At 42.8% G+C, this 19,954-nt stretch overlaps 1 protein-coding gene across 9 annotated transcripts in view; it reads left to right on the top strand.

The window, feature by feature from the left end:
• The window catches only part of ENPP2 (ectonucleotide pyrophosphatase/phosphodiesterase 2), a 134,379-nt gene that overhangs the window by 65,641 nt on the left and 48,784 nt on the right, over positions 1-19,954 (top strand). For all 9 annotated transcript variants that reach the window (XM_055546762.1, XM_055546763.1, XM_055546766.1 and 6 more), the window contains exons 6-11: positions 183-280; positions 491-570; positions 1,321-1,440; positions 10,906-10,961; positions 15,952-16,017; positions 17,262-17,334. In XM_055546762.1, the coding sequence (XP_055402737.1) occupies positions 183-280; positions 491-570; positions 1,321-1,440; positions 10,906-10,961; positions 15,952-16,017; positions 17,262-17,334 (493 nt within the window). The remainder of the gene's footprint in view (positions 1-182; positions 281-490; positions 571-1,320; positions 1,441-10,905; positions 10,962-15,951; positions 16,018-17,261; positions 17,335-19,954) is intronic.

The following is a 19,954-nucleotide window of genomic DNA, read 5'->3' as shown; positions in this document are numbered from 1 at the left end:
TTCCCTGGTCATTTCCCTCTGCACTGAGGTTGCCACAGACGTTGTGTGGCTGAAAGCCCAGTCTTGGACGGATATCCTCGCTGAAGTTTTGCTTTAGAAATTCTCGCTTCCATGAGAAGGACTAGGCATTGTGTAAACTCTGTGCCGTTATTTTTCTGAAGTTTATCGTGTTACCATTTAAGGTTCGTTCGCCCTCCACTGATCATCTTCTCTGTGGACGGTTTCCGCGCATCCTACATGAAGAAAGGCAGCAAGGTCATGCCTAACATCGAAAAGCTGAGTAAGTCATTCTTGTCCTGCATCCCCATCTGTGATCCGTGACCCGCCCGGTAACCCTCAGCTGTTGGTTGGAGATATATGGGCACACGGCTTTCCCATTTGAAATTCAAGAGTGAAGACCGCCCGTGTCTTCGATTGCTCGTGGAATGGGTCTCCCTGGGGAGTGATTCCTCTTTTTATTCCTGCTCTAATATCTGAATTCTGTCTCCAGGGTCTTGTGGCACTCACTCCCCCTACATGAGGCCTGTGTACCCGACAAAAACTTTCCCTAACTTATACACTTTGGCCACTGTAAGTATTCTTTCAAATGGTGTAGATTCAAAGGGCTGATTTCATCCTGAAACGACTTAAAGGGAAATTTTAAAAACATGTTCAGAGAAAATCTTTCTGGTTTTCATCTTACCTACATCAATTGTTCATAGTAAATGCCTTTTACAACTTGGTGGATGACTGAACTTCATTGCAACTTTAAAACCTTTTTTTTCCAGGTGCATTTCTGTCTGAATACATTCATCCAACCTCTCAAATACCACAGGATCTTTTCTTTAGTTTCTGAGTTTTCAAATAAAAGCATTGATTTTGGAGCTGCTATGTTTTAATTTTCAGATGCTCCCAAATTCTACCTTGCTTTCTTCTTTAAAAAATATAATTTATTTATTTTATTTATTTCTTTTTGCCTTCGAGTAGAAATAGAACCAAGGGAAAGGAATAGTATATTTAGAAATAGAAGCTTCTTTGGAGGCACATAAGTAAATTTCAATCTATAGGTTAATTTATTGTAATAAAAATTGTCATCTTATTAAATTGTAACAGTTAAAAAAACTTCAATGTTAAATTTCTTATAATCATGTCAAGTTTCACAATGGCTTACAACCAGTGTGTAGATAATAGTCATGTTTCCTCTGACAGACATGTAAAAGTTATATATAGCATATAAAATTGGAAATTACATATTGTTATAAAACCTTCTATGATAAAATTTATGATAGAACTATTATTACATGTGGATTATTTTGACAATAAATTTGCTTTTCCACAAAGGGGCTGTATCCAGAATCACATGGAATTGTTGGTAATTCCATGTATGATCCTGTTTTTGATGCACATTTCAATCTTCGAGGGCGAGAGAAATTTAACCATAGGTGGTGGGGAGGTCAGCCGGTGAGTTCTGCATTTATGTGTGTTTCTCTGTGCATTGAAACTCTTCATTTCCAAATTTGTTACCTGTGAAAAAGATGCATTTAATTTCTTCATACTTGGAAGTGTTTCTGTGTTTTGGTATTGTGTATATATTTGTGTGTGTGTGTGTGTGTGTTTGTATGTTTGTATCCAATATATGTGCATATAACATATATATGCATATTGTTGTTAACTGTTTAGTGGCTAAGTTGTGTCCTACTCTGCGACCCTATGGACTGTAGCCCACCAGGCTCCTCTGTCCATGGAGTTTCCCAGGCAAGAATACTGGAGTGGGTTACCATGCCCTTCTCCAAGGGGATCTTTCCAACCTTGGAAGAACCCGTGTCTCCTGAATTGTAGGTGGATTCTTTACTGCTGAGCCTCTAGGGAAGCCCCATATATGCATGTATGTATGTTTACGTATCTCTGTGTGTGTATATGTATACATACATTTGTGTGTCTGTGTGTACAGGAGGTTATGGTTATGAAAGTGTGAGATGATGAGGGTCTTCACTAGAATGATTGTGGTAGAAATGGTGATGTAGCAGTGACTTTCAGAAATATTTTGAAGAAGGGATGTGCTGTGTTGAGCTGAGTGGCTCAGTCGTGTCCTGCTCTTTGTGACCCCATGGACTGTAGCCCGCCAGGCTCCTCTGTCCATGGGGATTCTCAAGGCAAGAATGCTGGAGTGGGATGCCATGCTCTCCTCCAGGGGATCTTCCCGACCCAGGGATCAAACCCAGGCCTCCTACACTGCAGGCTGATTCTCTACCTCCTGAGCCACCAGGGAAGGAATAGTCAGATCTTACTAATTTACACGATTTGTGGGTACAATGAAAAAGAAGTGAATGACATGACTGCCACAAAATTTTAACCCAAGCTCCATATGATCAAGAACAGGGAAACTTGCTGCAAAAATAAAATAAACAGCTCAATGAAACCCACAGTAATTTTATGAATTTGTTTAGTCCATTTTTTAAAAATCTTGGGAGTGAAATATAGTAAGTGGAATCTACCTTGGTTCTAGACCAGCAAATTAATACTTTGAAAGAAATCATCCTGTTGACTTCAGATCAAAAGGCTGGGCAGAAAATACAAGGGGACGCAGGTGGCTTTCCGCACAGAATTTTCCCTGTGACTGTGTGTTGGTCAAAGGTGAGCAAAGCAGCAACCTAAATCCACAGCTGTTTAATGTGTAGAAAGGAACCCTGGGTCGAAGGAGCCGAATCCCTGTAGGAACGCATCCCAGGACACAGAGCCTGTCAGAGACGTGTGGAAGAGCGGCACGTGGCTCCGTCTCGGGTCAGCTCCATCCGGGGCTGCAGGGGAGCCCTGGGCAGGACAGAGGGCTGGGAGGCTTTTGTGCTGTCTGCTGTGGCAGGAAGAGTGGGCAGGGTCTGCACACATCCACAAGTCCACCATCCCGAAACGAGCTCCCACCTGGCGATGTCTGCGGCAGTCTAAGGGCTAAATGGAGAATATAGTATGAAAAAAAAATATTGTTTTTGAGTAAAAGTCATCTGTGGGAAAATAAGCATATTGCATAATAGACCAGTATGCAAGGTTAAATAGGGTTTTTATTTTTAAAAGGGTTGGAAGGCTTCTTGTAGGTCGGCAGTGGTGTTTCTCTCTCGTGGGGGTTCTGATTCTGCTGTCCTTATTCAGGCTGGGCTCCCGGAGCCTGTGATGCAGTGTGTTGTAAGCAGGGAAACCTGTTTCCAGGGTGGATTCCCCAAACCAGGTTTATGATGGAGGACCATTTTAGGTAGACACAAAATGACTGAAGTTAGAGTTCTGTCAAGGTGTGGCTAGTTGGGCTTTATATTAATTCTGTCGTGGAAGCAAAGTTGCTTGAAGAACCACAAAGGATATAGAGATGAATAATCATTTTGTCAGATTGGATCAACTTCCATCCAGGGTGGACATGAGGCTTCCTCTGGGTTGGTGTGACTCAGAAAATGAGACTAAGCATTCATTAACTTCTGCAGGAACAGAGCAGAGGGAAAGCTGTGAACCTGCTCAGTGAAGTGAAGTCTCTGTTTGAACTGTTCAGTTGCGCCCTCACCCACTCTCCAAATTGACACATTTCACCAAGTTTAGTGATTCCCTAGTGCAGACCTGGTGGGCTGCAGTCCATGGGGTCGCTGAGTCGGACATGACTGAGCAACTTCACTTTCACTTTTCACTTTCATGCATTGGAGAAGGAAATGGCTTTTAAGTTATATCTAGTGCACTCCTTGCCTGGAGAATCCCAGGGACGGGGGAGCCTGATGGGCTGCTGTCTATGGGGTCGCACAGTCGGACACGACTGAAGCGACTTAGCAGCAGCAGCAGTGCAGACCAGGGTTTGCCGTGAAACCGATTTGTGTTTCTGTCTGTCTTCTTGAACAAGAGGCCACCAAAAGCGTTCCAAGGAGCACACTGCTGCTGCTGCTGCTGCTGCTAAGTCGCTTCAGTCGTGTCCAACTCTGTGCGACCCCATAGATGGCAGCCCACCAGGCTCCACCATCCCTGGGATTCTCCAGGCAAGGAGCGCACTAGATATAACTTAAAAGCACATCTTATTGAAATCTTGCATGTAAGACTATATGGACCTGAACTATAAAAAACTACAGTATAAGAAACCGAAAATAAGAAAATAGGGGCCTTAATAAACCTATAAGATACCTATAAGAAAATAAACCTTAATAAACCTATAAGAAAATAGGAACCTTTAATAAATCCTGCAAAGCATTTACACCATCCTCTCTGAGGCTTATATGTTTCATGAACTCACCAGTGAAAAAATTGGAGTAGAGAAAATATTTATAAAAATCTTAGGCAATTAAATCAAACTCAACTTACTTTAACTGAATGATTAAACCATGAAAGGCACTTGGCAAATAATGCGTACATCAGATTACATGGGGAATAAGAACTGCTCTATTTCTAGTTTGAAATCTAATATATGCCATGAAGTGCTTGCAGTGTCCATCTGAAAATGTGAATCACACCATGAGGCTTTCAAAAATAGTTTCTACATTTTAATTTCATTACCAAAACCCTGATAGAGACTTCAGCAAAGGTGAGTCTGCTTTTCATTTGTCAATCTTCAGAATGCACTATTAAAAGTCGCCATTCACTGCAAGGCCCTGTATTTCTCCTACATGTATTATAATGGGATTCCTTTTTATATTGTTGTTTTGAAGCTATTTACTTTTTTCTCATTACAAAAGTATGTTCCATACTCTTAATGGAGTGCCGAAAGTGCGTTTGTTTCTTTGAAAAATCTCTCTGCTCTCATCCTGCTATTTCTAATACTGAGATATCTTGGTGGGGAAAATTCCCTGTTCAGTTTAAAGCTGGACTCAGCGAAGCAGAGAGACATTGAGCTTTCAAGGGGCCCCCTCAGTGTGGAGATTTGAGAGATGAGGTTAGCCCCCATCATGGTGCAAGTTCTTTGAATCATAGTTTCTGGAGGAAAGCACTTCTAAGAGGAGAGGATACATTCTTTTTTTTTTAATTTAAAAGAATTTTTAAATTGAAAACAAGATTCCTTAAATCCTGTAGTGCGTTACAGTGCTTTACACATAATTTCATGTAATCCCATAACCCCTCTTTTCTCCCTACCTGTATAGCGCCCCTCCCCACTCCCTCGCCAGAGTGGTGTCCCAGCTGTAGTTTGTTCTTTATGTCTGTGAATCTGCTGCTTTTCTGTTTTATTTGCTAGTTTGTTGTGTTCTTATTACTCCCTCAAATTGCTGGGCCTACAGCGGTTTTTGGCCAGTATTGGTAATGCAGTGAATTGGTCCTGAGATCATCCTCGTGAATTACGGTAGCATAAGGATGGTTCTCGGATGGCTCAGACAGTAAAGGATCTACCTGCAGTGTAGGAGATGCAGATTCCATCCCTGGGTTGGGAAGATCCCCTGAAGAGGCTCACAGCTACCCACGCCAGTATCCCTGCCTGGGGAATGCCATGGACAGAGGAGCCTGGTGGGCTACAGTCCATGGGGTCACAAAGAGCTGGACACGACTGAACAACTGACACTTTCACTTTTTTCCAAGAATGCAAGAAAGATGGCAAGTTCAAGAAACGGACAGCAAAGAGAATGACATTAGAACAGCCGTGAACGCCCAGGCCAAAGCGGTCGCCTTGACGGCATGGGCCTCGGCTTAACTCTCTGTTTGATTATCTTGCTAACAGGTGACGTTCTTTTCCAGGAAAACTCCTTTTCTTTATTCTGTTGCTTCTTTTCCACCCGTGCTATAAATCTGTATTCTCTCTCTTTTTGCTGTATCATAGTGTAGTTAGAACAGACCCTGCTCCCCAAGCCCTTGCCTCCTATGCTCATCACTCTTTTAAATTTCATTTAAAATATCCATTCCCAAGAAGCTTTCACTAAGCTTTCTCAGCTCTTAATAAACTCAGGGACCCTGTTTTGGGTTTTTGTATTATTTCTATCATGATTATGACAACATCATTTGAAATTATTCAGATATTTGCTTTAGTCTATGGATCCCACGAGGGCAGAGACTTGATCATTTCTCTCTTTATTCTCAGGACCCAACCCGCAGCCTGACTCATCTAGGCATCCTGTTTACCAGGCCTGAGCTTGCTCTGCACCTCCGTCTAAGGCGTCTGTACTTCTTCCTGAATCTCATCACTCACTTCCTTCTGGCCCTCATCCCCTGGGGAGAGCCACACTGCTTCACGATCTCTGCCACGGCACCCCCTCCAGCCCTCACTTCTTTAGTCTGTTCTGACTCTTTTTTAAAAACTTAATTTTTTTTGGCTGCACGGGGTCTTCTTGCTATGTCCGGCTTTCTCTAGTTGCCGTGAGCCGTGGTTACGCAATGGCACCCCACTCGTACTCTTGCCTGGAAAATCCCATGGACGGAGGAGCCTGGTGGGCTGCAGTCCATGGGGTCGCGAAGAGTTGGACACGACTGAGTGACTTCACTTTCACTTTTCACCTTCATGCATTGGAGAAGGAAATGGCAACCCACTCCAGCGTTCTTGCCTGGAGAATCCCAAGGACGGAGGAGCCTGGTGGGCTGCCGTCTATGGGGTCGCACAGAGTCGGCCACGACTGAAGCGACTTGGCAGCAGCAGCAGTGGTTACGCTTCTTGCGGTGTCCAGCTTCCTCTCGTGGCCGTGAGCCGCGGTTACGCTTCTTGCGGTGTCCGGCTTCTCTAGTGGCCGCGAGCCGCGGTTATGCTTCTTGCGGTGTCCAGCTTCCTCTAGTGGCCGTGAGCCGCGGTTACGCTTCTTGCGGTGTCTGGCTTCCTCTCGTGGCCGTGAGCCGTGGTGATGCTTTGTGGCCGCGCCGGGCTTCTCCTCGTGGTGGCTCCTCGTTCTCTTGCAGAGCGAGCCTCTCGGGCTCAGTAGTTGTGGTGCACGGGCTTAGCTGCCCCTCCGCACGTCGACTCTTCCTGGACCGGGGATCAAACCTGTGTGTCCTGCGTTGGCAGGTGGATGCTTATTCACCCGGCCACCAGGGAGGGAGGTCCTGTCCTAACTCTTGAGACTCAGTGACTGACTTACTCCCGCTGATACTAGGGCCCTGCCATTCCTCTGTCCCTCAGAATTGCATGTCTTTACTTCTGCGCTTTGGAATGAAAAGCATACTTTCCCCGCAGAGAACTGCTAGGAAGACTACAGTAGTAGTTCATAGTTTAAAAAAATGTGTTTTTGCTTCTTTTCCTTTTGAAAACACCTTCCCTTCTCCCACAGCTGCATATTCTACTGAATTTGAGAAAGGGTTAGATTTTGCATTTAAATGCTCCTGGTCCCAGTGGGAAAGTTTTGGTTTTTTGTTTTATTTTAAATTCCCGATAACATAGCAAGAACGTACAATATTTATATTTCCATTTATTCCCTTCTCAAAATGTAGCCTCTGGGACACAAATGTTGAAAACTGTGCCTCTAGATAAAGCAAAGTAAAGGAAGAAATACTCGGATTAAAGGTGAGAAGGCCAAACTGGGTGTCTTCTTAGCTAATTTTTTTCAAGCTGTGTAGTTTGACCCATCTCTGAGGAAATGTATATGACTTTCAGATTCCCAGTGGGAAATGAAAAATTATGATTTCCACTTCTCTGAATTAATGAGAAACTAGTTTTATGATGTCTGTTTCCTGACTCTCCCCCACTTTTATAGCGCAGGAGGCTCCTTTTCATGTATCTTCCTTTGGACCAACATTTTACTGCGCTTTTTTTCCCTCTGTAATTACTAGATTTAACTTCAGGGTTCTGAAATATAATATATACATATAACTTGCAAAGGAACTTTTATAGCTGCTCATGATCTGATTTAACTTCAGAAACTTTATGCATTCAGTCTCATACTGTTTGCCAGACCTTTGACAGACCAGCTTCATCACTGCTAGGATTCTTTCCTTTAAGATTTAAAAAACTTTTTTTTTCTAAATTTCAAGTATTCTTTGTTCACTTATTTGTTCACTTTTTGCACTTTTCTGGTCAGGTTCCCAATTTTCTTTTAGAAAATATGGCCAACATGACTTTTACCAGGAGCAGGGAGAAATCACTTCTCTTGAAAGAAATCAAGAAAGAAAGAAAAAATTTTGCCTTTAATTTGTCTTCACAGTTCACATTGTCGTTGTTTTCGTTTTTTTTTAACAATTGGTTAATTTTGTTTCTCTAATTACCAAGATGTTGTCACTGTAAAAATTTTAAGTACAGAAAAGTATACAGAACCAACAGTCCTGATTTTGCCACCAGGATAATTTCAGCACACATCTGTCATCCCTCCCAGTCTTTGTGAAGACTCCTTTGGTGATCTTTCCCCCGAGGGTTAGGAAACTGAAAGTTACTCATAGGGCTTCCTGTTGCTCAGATAATGCCAACCTCAGCATGTATCCCACAAGACAGCTTCTGAAAGTGTAGGGTCATCTCTTGACAAAACTGTATTTAAAAAAAATTTTTCCATTAGAAAACCCCAGGTTTATCTTACACTTCACGTCTACCAGATATTGCTTAATACAACTTCCTTGGAAATGAGGCACCAGATTTTCTAGGAAATTGCTTGACTATGATGCATTAAGCTTATGTCTCTGAAATGAAAATAAGTATGCAAAAAGATCACTTAATATAAGAAAAAAAGACTTCCCAGATAGAGCTCGTGCTAAAGAATCCGCCTGCCAATGTAGGCAACACAAGAGACGCGGGTTCGATCCCTGGGCCAGGAAGATCCCTTGGAGGAAGGCACAGCAACCCACTCCAGTATTCTTGCCTGGAGAATCCCATGGACAGAGGAGCCTGGCGGCTATAGTCCATAGGGTCACAAACAGTCAGACACGACTGAGCACAATATCAGAAACGGACCTCTCTGGGATCTGAGGTGGTTTGAGGCGCCTGCAGGATGTCCAGCACTCAGCTGAGTCCATCTTCTTGCTCGTGGAGGCACTGGCACAAGGGTGAATGATGAATGGATGAGGACCCACTTGAGTCTTCACTGGCCTGGGGATACCCAGAAATGCCGGAGTTGACTTGTAAAGTGGAAGATGCGGGCGTGCCTGCTAAGTCTCTTCAGTCGTCTCTGACTGATACTTAGGACCAACCCCCTGGGTGGTGCTCAGCGTGGTCTGACGTCCTGACCGCTCTGGTCCATCCCCAAGGGACGAGGACGTCCCTTCTTTCATGCTGATGATGTCTGTCGGCAGCTCGGGCCTCCTTGAGTCTGAGAGCGTGTCTGCCCTGAAAAGTCCCTCCCTCGCGCGCCCTGCAGTAGCTGTGCTGTGGGAGCCCTGGAGGTTTGCAGTGCTCCCCAGATAATTCTCCTGGGCCAGGCGTTCCTGACCTTCCTGAAACCGTGGCCAAACTTCTGGATGCTCTGCACCTCCAAACTGCCCCTCCCCCGCCTCCAAAGCAAAAGTTTTAACTGGAGTAAATAAAACACTGTCAAAATGTGGAGACGCTGAAACAAGAAAGGAGGGGGATCGCAACTCCTGGACCGTTTTTGTTTGGTCTTTTGAAAACCCAAGCCATGCTTCTTTTTTCTGTTTGCCTCCTAAAGCGAAGGGGTTTCTTCTTCCAGACTTCTGTCCAGTGGGACACAGGCATCCTAAATTGTTTTCAGTGTCCTGAAATAACTCGATTATCTTCATATCCATTATTGCATAATAATTAAGATGAAAATTGATCCAGTGTTTACCAATGCTAAGACACCATTTTTAAGGACTTTGCACATATTAATTCATTACAGCTTAGAATAATCCTATGTGCTAGGTAATATTATCTACATTTTAAAGAAATGTTGAGGCCTTAAATAACTTCCTGGAGGATCACATGGCTGGTAAGCAACAGAAGCAAAGCATAAAATCCAAGTAGCGGTCCCCACCGTCAGGTTCTTAACTGCCATTACTTCTGTCCCCCACAGCATGAGCTAGGAAGAATATATACATATATATATAGAGATATATTGTGTACACGTGTGTTACGGTAAGTCACTCAGTTGTGTCTCACTCTGCAACCCTATGGACTGTAGCCCACCAGGCTCCTCTGTCCATGGGATTCTCCAGGCAAGAATACTGGAGTGGGTTGCCATTCCCTTCTCTCCAGGGGATCTTCCTGATGCAGAGATCGAACCTGTGTTTCTATGTCCCCTGCATTGGCAGGCGGGTTCTTTACCATTTGCGCCACCTGGGAAGCCCATATACTATGTATATGTATATATATTTGCATATGTTTTATATATATACTCTATCTATTTATCTACATATTTTTGGCCACACTACGGGGTATGGGGGATCTTAGTTCCCAGACCAGGGATCAAACCCACACCCCCTGCTGTGGAATTGCAGTCTTTACCACTGGACCACCAGGGAAGTCCCTGAAAAGAATATTTTAGAAGACTTAATGACATGCTTGGGTCACCTAACTTATCCCAGGAACTCACTCCTAAAATTCCATTTACCAAAAAGCTAAGTAAAAGGTGCAAGCAGAAATCCAGAATAAAAAGCAATCCTCCCCCCACCCCCGTTTCATTCACCTCTTTGAAAATGAAACAAGGCAAAGCTGGGTTCCGCAATCGGGCGTCTGTGTGCCAGACTGGGGTTCCCCTCTGTAGGCTTTCGACACTCAGGGAAACATGTGGTCACTTGAGGTCCTTGATGAGCAGAATTCTGCCATATAAGTGAAATGTTCAAAACAATGATCAGAAGGGACAGGTACAGAAGAGACGCTTGAGATGAAATAAGGGTTGTTTTTTTTAAAGCCACTGTAATCATAGCAGAGCTTGAAAGCTTTTGCAGAGAATGTATTGAATAACATTTATGGAAAGAATAATTCTGACTTCCAGATGTGAAAAAAAAAGTTGCAAATATTGGGAGATTTATGGTAGGGTATGGGTAAAGTTTAAAATGTCTGAGCTAATATACTTTAAAACCTTTTCCTTCTTTGACCAAAAGTCAAAACATGTTCTAAGCCTCTTATATTTTCCTCATTAGCTATGGATTACAGCCACGAAGCAAGGGGTGATCGCTGGGACATTCTTCTGGCCTGTGTAAGTTACCTCTATTTTGTCAATGTTTGTAAAATTACCGTTATGATTCAGTTTAAGAAACATTCATTCAATTTTATTTCATTTAAATGTAAATGTTAGTATAGACCAACTTATGAGTATTTTCTGACTCAAGATAACCTTCCAGGTATTTTGGGGGGGATCCTCTCTCTCTCTCTGTTTCCCTCTCAATTCTCTTTCCCTCACCCGTCTCTCTTTTCCCCTATCTTTTCTTAACAGAATGGAAGGAGGATTTTTCTCTTCCATATCTAGTCATCCTTTAGATTCTTCTGTTCCTGTTTGTAGATTTTTGGTAACTTGGCACCTAGGGAATGTATATTTCTCAAACTGTTTATTGCTGTGACTTGAGTTATCATTTTCTATAAATGTATTACAACATTCTATATTTATTTTGGTTCATAACTTTAAAGACCAAACGTGTTGTTGAACAGCTGATGTAGTCGTCCGGAGACTGGAAACTTCAGACAGGAGACCAAGGGGAAGTCTCTGTTTCCCCCTCCTTTTCCTGCTAAGCTCTAGTGTTTCCTTAATAAAAGAAAAGAAACTGCTTCTCTTCCCCACAGAGGTGATGGGGCCGATTAGTAATGTTCATGAAACAGTCTTAAGATGAAACTTACCTAATAAAAGTGTCAACATGTTGATTATGTTTGAGGTTCCTTAGTAAGAGAAGGAATCTGTTTCAACTTTCATGGGAATTTTGTTCCCACTGAGATGTTCTTTCCATCTTGGTTTTTTTTTAAACCACCTAAAGCTGTTTCCATATTTGCCTCTTATGCCGTAACAAAAATCTGACTATTCTGTAATAGTAGAGTGCTGAGAGCAATCACAGGTTCAGATTAATCCAGAATGGTACCGTCTATATTCTCAAAATTCAGGAAGAAAGGTAGCTTTTTCAGATTTGAAGAGCTAAATTGAAATTGGGTTTGGTGATTTGAAGCTAAGACAGAGAGTATCCCTTAAAAGTCTCCCCCTCTCCTTTTAAAAAGAGATCTTCTTGGCTGAGAAAATGTGCATGTTAGAAGTGACATGTTGATTTCCCAGCTTAATCTTATGCATAACATTTTTTAACCCTTGGCGGTCATTGATGCTTACAGAAGTGATTTCTTCTTCTCCAGAGCATATTTGGCTGGCAGAATGGAGAGGCACCAACAGTAGAATTAATACTTAGTCCTCACCCTTACCCCCCGAAACTGCTGCAGAGCTTCATTGAAAAGGCTTAGTGTTCTGGTTCTCAATGGTAATTTTCTCCACCCATTTCAAACCTTATAAGAAGGTAGCTTTTGTGTGCTCCAAAGACGCCTGTCGTTTTGCTTTGCTTCTCAGACTATTCTTCTTTTATCTCTATCCTGGAAGTGACTTGGCTTCATTTTCTTTCTTTTTAAAAAAAAAAAGTCTTTAGAACTTAAAAAAAATGGTCACACTTCCAGGTATTTATTGGAATATATGTCAAGGAAATCTACACATCATCCATACTGAAAATTTTTAAATTTAAGCAGATTCAAATGATAGACTTAGACCTTTGACAGTCATCTTTTTAACCTGGTTCCATCCTGCAACCTAGAATTAGCCTTGCTTTTCAAATGATAGTATTTCGTTTCAGAATCATGCTCAGCTGTGTCTCCATTATGTTCTTTTCTGTTGACTCATGCTCAGAGCAGTAGTTCCCTTTGTGTATGGGTCTCGGATTGATTCCAGTCCCAGCTCTGCTGTGCAATAGGTTGCTGACCCTGGACAAGTGTTTTAATCTCTTGACAAACCAATGTCTTCATCTTTAAATGGGAATGATAGTGTCTTTACCCTAGGGCATCATGAAGATAGAATGAATCAACAAATGGTACTTGTTTTCTTTTGCACATTATCTCTTTCAACAATGACCAGACAATGGCTATCTATATATGACCTAAGGTAATTTGTTCCCCTTCAGCACCAAATTCCTCATCTAGTTCATCTTCCTTTTTTTTTTCCTATTTCCTTTTCTTCTTCTAACATGTCTAATGTTCTTAGTCTCATGAGAAATTCTGTATCAACCAGTAATGGTGAAGACAACTGCATGAACCCCTTTCTGTTTGGGGTACCCGCTTCCTTTGTCAGATCTGTTTGTACTGTGTCTGCATCAGATGTTAAACATTCATGGTTTGGGGCCATGTCTTTTCTAGTCTCTGAGGCTTTTTCATAAATGCAGTCTTAGATCTACAGGGAAACTTGGAGACCACTCTGTGTGACTCCCCATGTCTGTGATCAGAACGCCAAGGCTTAGAGAGGTGAAGTGTTGTGCCCAAGGTCATGGTTTCAGCGGATACGCAGAGCCCCACATGCTCATCTCACGCTCTTACCATGGGCATGCCCTTGCCCAGAAAAGGATGATCACCTGCTTATCTCTCCAGGCAGAGAATGGTAACTCTTCCGTATTGGTTTTTTTTTCGGTAGGGGTATCTTGTATCTTTATTTATATTCACACAAATGCCTTGAATGTAATATGCTTTTAACAGATATTTCATGAGTGAGTGTATCATTTCTGTGGGCCTGTGAATCCAGAGCTTCTCTGGTGGCCCAGATGGTAAGAAATCTGCCTGCAATGCAGGAGACCTGGGTTCAATGCCTGGGTTGGGAAGATCCCCTGGAGAAGGAAATGGCACCCCACTCCAGTATTCTTGCCTGGAGAATCCTATGGACAGAGGAGCCTGGCGGGCTGCGGTCCATGGGGTTGCAAAGAGTTGGACACGGCTGAGCAGCTAACACATACACACACGAATCCAGTCTATAACGATAGAAGCTCACGTTTTTTAATGTGCCAGACACGATTCTAAGTGCTTTACATTGGTTATCTCTTTTAATCCTTACAACCACCTTGTAAGATAGCTCATTTTACAGAGCAACAAAAGGTTAAGTAACTTGCCAGTCACATCACCCATGTAAACCTCAGAGCTGATGTTTTTTCCCCTACTTGTCAAGTACCCCATCCAAAGAAGGCGTTTAAAGGCTGAGCATTCTGAGCTTGAAACAAATTCTATTAATCTGTATTTTTCCGTTAGCATCAAGTGGGTCCATCAGAATCCATCTTTGTGACTTAACACCAATTACGTAAATAAAGCAGCTGGTAGGTAGGCAGCGGAGCAAGGCACAAGGGAAAGACTACGACACTCGCTTTTCTTTTAAGTTAGGAAAGAATTCAAAATATGCAATTATTTTGTTCAGATACAGGGGATTTCTAAGGCTGAGGAATTAAATACCTCAGGCGATTAACCTGGCTTGGCTCTGCCTACTTCTAATTCAATTGTAGGATGTAATAAACACGATCAGGCTTCTTCAGCAGCGTTGGAATTTGTGTAAATGAGAACTTGTTTTATGGTGAACATGAATTTGTTGGGCTGGTAGGATAGTTCTGGACCGAGAAGCCGTTAGAGAGAGGAATGGCAGGCAGGCCAGCGTCCCTCCGGCAAGGGTGGGGGGGGGTGGGCGGGGTGGGGGGAGACTCTGGGGGAGGTTGCTGAGCGGAGCTGCCAATGCTAGCGGCCTGCCATGACTCCGAAGGGCTGTCTTTCCCCCGGCTAGCCCATGCTCGTGTCTACCAAAACTGAAAGCTGAAATGGCTCACCCAGTATCCCATAATACATTTTTAATAGTTAATTTTTTAAAGCGGTTTTAAGATCACAGTAAAACTGAACAGTGGGAGCAAAGATTTCCCATATATTGACTTGGCCCAAAAGTTCATTTGGGTTTTTCCAGAACATCTCATGGGAAAACCTGAGCAATTTTTTTGTCCAACCCAGTACCTCCATCCTCATCCCCACACTGGCACAGCCTCCCACAGTATCAACATTCCCCACCAGAGTGGAACCCTGGTTACAAATGATGAACCTCCATTGACATATCATGTCACCCAGAGACCACAGTTTACATTAAGGTTCACTCTTGGCCACAGTCGTTTTTACCATCCACAGTTAAACTTGGGCTTCAGTTTAAATTTATTGTAAACATGCTCCAATGCCTGATCTTGGATGAGGGAGCAGAAGAGTATGTTATGCTTCTTGTTAGGAAAAGAATAAGCAAATTTCCCCATAAAGACATCACTCAGCTTGTGAGCATCTTAATGTAACTAAGTCAACCCATGATACAGTCCTATCATGCTAGCCGAGAGCTCTTAAAACGAGTGCCAGACTGAGGGTAATTATATTTCAACAGAGGAATGAGACTTAAACACAAAAGTCATTGTGGATGAAGATTATACCCTTTTTGTCAGTCTCATAATTATATGTGCCTATTCTTGATAGATTTTTTATAGAGCTAGAGGAGAATTTCCCGAATACCTTTCCTAACCCCTTATTTTATAGATGAGGAACTTAAAGTTTCAGATTCAACAATGTTTCTTAAGTCATACAGCTATTTCGAGAGAGCATGGTGACGAATCTTGACCGTTAATGAAAGTAAGGACATCTGTTGGCACTCACTGTGTGCTGAGCACTGTGCATGCCTTTTGCCTGTCTTGCCCCATTTCATCCTCAACCAAGCTGTGCAGTGTGTGTAACTATCATCTTTATTTTACTAATGAGAAAACTGAGAGGTCAAAGAAGTCTAGAGGTCAAGAGAGGTCATACTAGCAGAAGGCAGACTGAGGATGTAAGTCCTGGTCCCTTGGTGGCCATAGCTAACGGCTTTACCCACTAAATAGCAAGGGTTCCGAGTCCAGGGTCCTTTTCGTCTGCAGCCAAGCCTCTGTGAGCAAGAGTTTGACTTGACTGTGAATCAGAGTTTCCAGTCTTGTCTTCTGTGGCCGAGGCTGAGCAACATGACCTGTTGCAAATAGAAATGGACATTTAAACACTAATTGGAAAAGGGATCTTTTACTTCAGTGAAGTGAAAACAGATGGTGGTAAGTAGAGAGCCGTTGGCCTGGCTGCAAGGGCAGGCGCTCGGCAGGCTGCAGTTGGTGGCGATGCCTCCTAACCTCATGCTTACTGGTTGCCGCCCACAGGGTGATCCCCCACGAGCGGAGAATACTGACCATCCTGCAGTGGCTGACCCTGCCGGACCACGAAAGGTCTGTCCCCTCCCTGGCTCCCCCCTTCTTGCTTGAGTGCGTTTCTGTCTCGGGGCGGAACTGGGTGAGTAGCTCGATGGACTGTGCGGTAGGAGCACAGCCGAGGTTTGCTGTTGTTACTGGTTTTGCTGTTCTGAGCCTTAAACAACCTCCCTAAGAGGGATTTAGGGCACAATGGACGTGGGTTATCGAGGACCGTTTAATTACATGAATTACTCCAGCTGTTAATCCTGGTCACCACAGCAGAGCTCGAGGGAGTTCTTGGCTTTGGTAAATAAACCAGCAGCATCCCAAGAATTGGGAAAGCATGAAGACTGACTTTTGAAAAGGTTTTATTTTATCGAAGTGTAGTTGATTTACCATGTATTAGTTTTTACTGTCGGAGAAGGCAATGGCACCCCACTCCAGTGTTCTTACCTGGCAAATCCCACGGACGGAGGAGCCTGGTGGGCTGCAGTCCATGGGGTCTCGAAGAGTCGGACACGACTGAGCGACTTCCCTTTCACTTTTCACTTTGATGCATTGGAGAAGGAAATGGCAACCCCCGCAGCGTTCTTGCCTGGAGAATCCCAGGCACGGGGGAGCCTGGCGGGCTGCGGTCTCTGGGGTCGCACAGAGTCGGACACGACTGAAGCTACTTAGCAGCAGCAGCAGCGGTTTTTACTGTGCACAGTGACTTGCGTGTGTGTCACACACACACACACACACATTCTTTTTCATGTTCGTTTCCATTATGGTTTATCACAGCATGTTGGCTGTAGTTCCCTGTGCTGTGTATAAATAATCCTATGTAAACAGTAAGGACTGCTTATCCATTCAGTAGATAATAGCTTGCATCCGCTAATCCCAAACTCCCAATCCAGAAGACTGATTATTTTCACTTGAATGGAGTTGTTCTTTCAGGCTGCAGATTGCATGGCCCCGTGAACTCTCACTGGGTTCTATCATCTTAGGGATCAAAGACCTGAGTTTGCATTCAGATTTTCCTTGTGAGTTTTTATTCCTGAAGGTGGTAACCAGGTAGTTACCACAGTGGGGGCAGTGTAGAGGGTGGTGGATGTGGAAATAATAGAAAACAACAGAAAAAAACCCAAACAATAAAAAGACTTTTTTCATGGTAAGACTAACGGTGGTTGGGTGATTCACTTGATTTGCAAGGTAGTTTTGGTAATGTATAGGGATATGTGACATTCTTTATTGTGTGTGGTTTGGGGGAGATTCTGAACCTTCCAATTTTCCCGTAGGCCTTCAGTCTATGCCTTCTATTCCGAACAACCTGATTTCTCTGGACACAAGTACGGCCCCTTTGGCCCTGAGGTTAGTAGCTTGTCTTCTGCCTGAGAGCCTGTGTCCCTGGGCCGCCTGCCTGCTGACCTGATCTCAGGATTTGCACAAAGTCTCTCAGCGTGTTGCTGTGTGTACGGTGGATACAGAGTCAAGGAACTACAAGAGTGAAAACATTTAAAAGAATCTTAAACATACCTGTTTCTCTTACAGGAACTTCATTTCAGATTGATTTGGTATGCAAGCATATCCTAAACTTGGTGTTCATAGGAGGGTGTTCCTGCCTTCCAGTTGGTGTTCATATATTCCAGCCACTTGGTGTTCATAGGTTCCAGTCCTGCAGGCATCAGTCAGAAGACGAAGGACCACAAAGGGCTGGCCTTTGCTGTCACCGGGATAGGAGTGGAAAAGAATCTAGAGATGAAACCTACAATACAAGGCCATGCAACTGAATTTCAACTCCCTTAGCAAGGTTGTGCGGTTCCGAGAGGATAGGTCAGCTCAGTAGCCTTTGCAGGTACAGGTAACCTGGAAAACACAGTAGCACTGGACACTTTTTTATTTGATACATCTTGGCATAGGTACATACCTGTGAGAGCATCACCAGGATCAAGACTGTGGACATATCCCTCACCCCCTAAGGGAAGCAAACTCTTAATTGAGACAAAAACACTATTGAATGAATCTGTTTAGCAAAGCAGTGTGACACTCTGATAGCAAACACTCAGGAATCTTAGTAGAGCAACTGGTTTGTAAGGTAGTATCCAGTAGAACTTCAGATTCAGGAGGTGGGAAAGGCATGTTGAGATTTTATTATGTTGTTCTTTTATCAAGTGATGGACATTTTCCCAGTGCTCTAGCATAGATCATTTTAAAATATGATGGGATTTGGGAACCTAAATCTTTTAATATTTTAAATGTTTTCCACCACTCTTTCTTCCTGGGCTGGTGAGGTCTACATCAACATAATAAAACTTGATTTTGGATGAGAAATTATCTCACAGGCTCTTCAATGGTGGAAAATGCCTCCTGTTCTCAGATAGCCAGCGGCAGCTCTGTTGGCTATGATTACGCTTCCCATGTCCAGCATAAGAATGACTGGAAATACAGAGAAGTGTGTCTTGGCTTACATAGTTTTGATCAAAATGCAGGATGTTTAAACAAAGGCAGTAAATACTGAGAACCATAAATACTTCTGGATGCTTTACCATCCGTTCAGTGGTGGTTTCTTTAAGCACTGGAAGCTAGCGGCTATGTGAAACATTTTTAGTTTGCCTTAAATCACTGAAGTCATGTAACTCCAATGCTCTTTTTCGTATTCCTTTGATGTTTAACCACTGTGCATGATTATGAAACATAAATGATACAATGAGATAAACATCTGCATACATGAAACACAGAACTTATTCTTGCCAGAGCAAGCATGGCCGTTTTATCTTTAGGATGATTTTCCTTGAAATTAAAGTGAACAAAAGGAGCCGCATTTTATTAAGATGTTAAAAAAAATTAAAACCCAAGCCCTAAGCAGTTCCATGTGCCCTGTTTAAAGGTTCACTTTTGCTTGGATAATAGTATCCCTAAAAGACCCTGTAACAGAGGCAAACAGAGATGGGTGTAGCCATTCTTCAAAAGGCAAGAGGCTGGTACTTTAGGAGGCCTGCTCCAGTTGCCTGGCTGGTAAGTGAACTTGGAAATGGAACTTCTGACTCCCACACCAGAAAACCATTAAACTTTCCTGTAGCACAGGAGATAAGCAAAGCGATCCATTAACAGCCGTGTTCAAACCACACAGAACATTTTCTTTATGTCAAAAGGTGGCTAATTCTTATAATTTTCATTTCCTTACAACTTATAAGGCTTGGCAGTGAATGTTCTTTATCCACAGACATCTCTGGATTTCTCATATACATAGTTAAGTTATAATTATTTACTTGAAAGTGTGTGTGTTGATCGAGAAATGAATTAAAAGCTTTTTAAGTACCGAGAGGCGATAAACCATAATACATGATGCTTTAATTGGCTGTAATGATGGTTCTAGGTTCAGGATTCTCATAAACATATAAATCTTTTTTTCCTCAGTATTTCTGAACTGAGAGTTAGAAGGATTCTTGCTATATTCTTTTTAGTATTAATGCTTCTTATAACTGGGATATTCCCATATATCCACTGGGTAAAGCATTTATGATGAGATGTTGGAATGTACCTTCTGTTACGATAACCTGAGAACTTGATCACTTTCTTCCCTTAAGAGGAAAAGGGTATTTTCAGATTTCAACTAATTCTCATTTGGTTCTAGAAATCTTATTTTTTACTGAAAGAAACACAAAACAGTTTATACTCTTTAAACATGAAAGCAAAGCCAGAAAAACCTCTTTTATGTGTGTGTGGTAGACAAAATTGGTTTATCTACCTAGTAATCCATATCTCTCACTTGTCTTTATAGAGCATGCAAAGACTATACTAGCTGAGAGATTATTGCTGAAATCAGCAGCCTGCTGTCTTTTACATCTAAGGAGAATATACCTTGCATCTGAAATTCAGTCAGACTGACCCAGCCTGGCAGCATGCTGCATGCTGCAGTACAGCAGACACTGTGCTTTCTGCGCCTAATACTTGAGTGTACCTTTTCTCAGGGTGATTCGCGAGGTTATTA

This window comes from Bubalus kerabau, chromosome 14, assembly GCF_029407905.1.
Source record: "Bubalus kerabau isolate K-KA32 ecotype Philippines breed swamp buffalo chromosome 14, PCC_UOA_SB_1v2, whole genome shotgun sequence".
Classification (NCBI taxonomy): domain Eukaryota; kingdom Metazoa; phylum Chordata; class Mammalia; order Artiodactyla; family Bovidae; genus Bubalus; species Bubalus kerabau.
The sequence above is the reverse complement of the archived record's forward strand: the minus strand, read 5'-3'. Positions and strand labels throughout refer to the sequence as shown.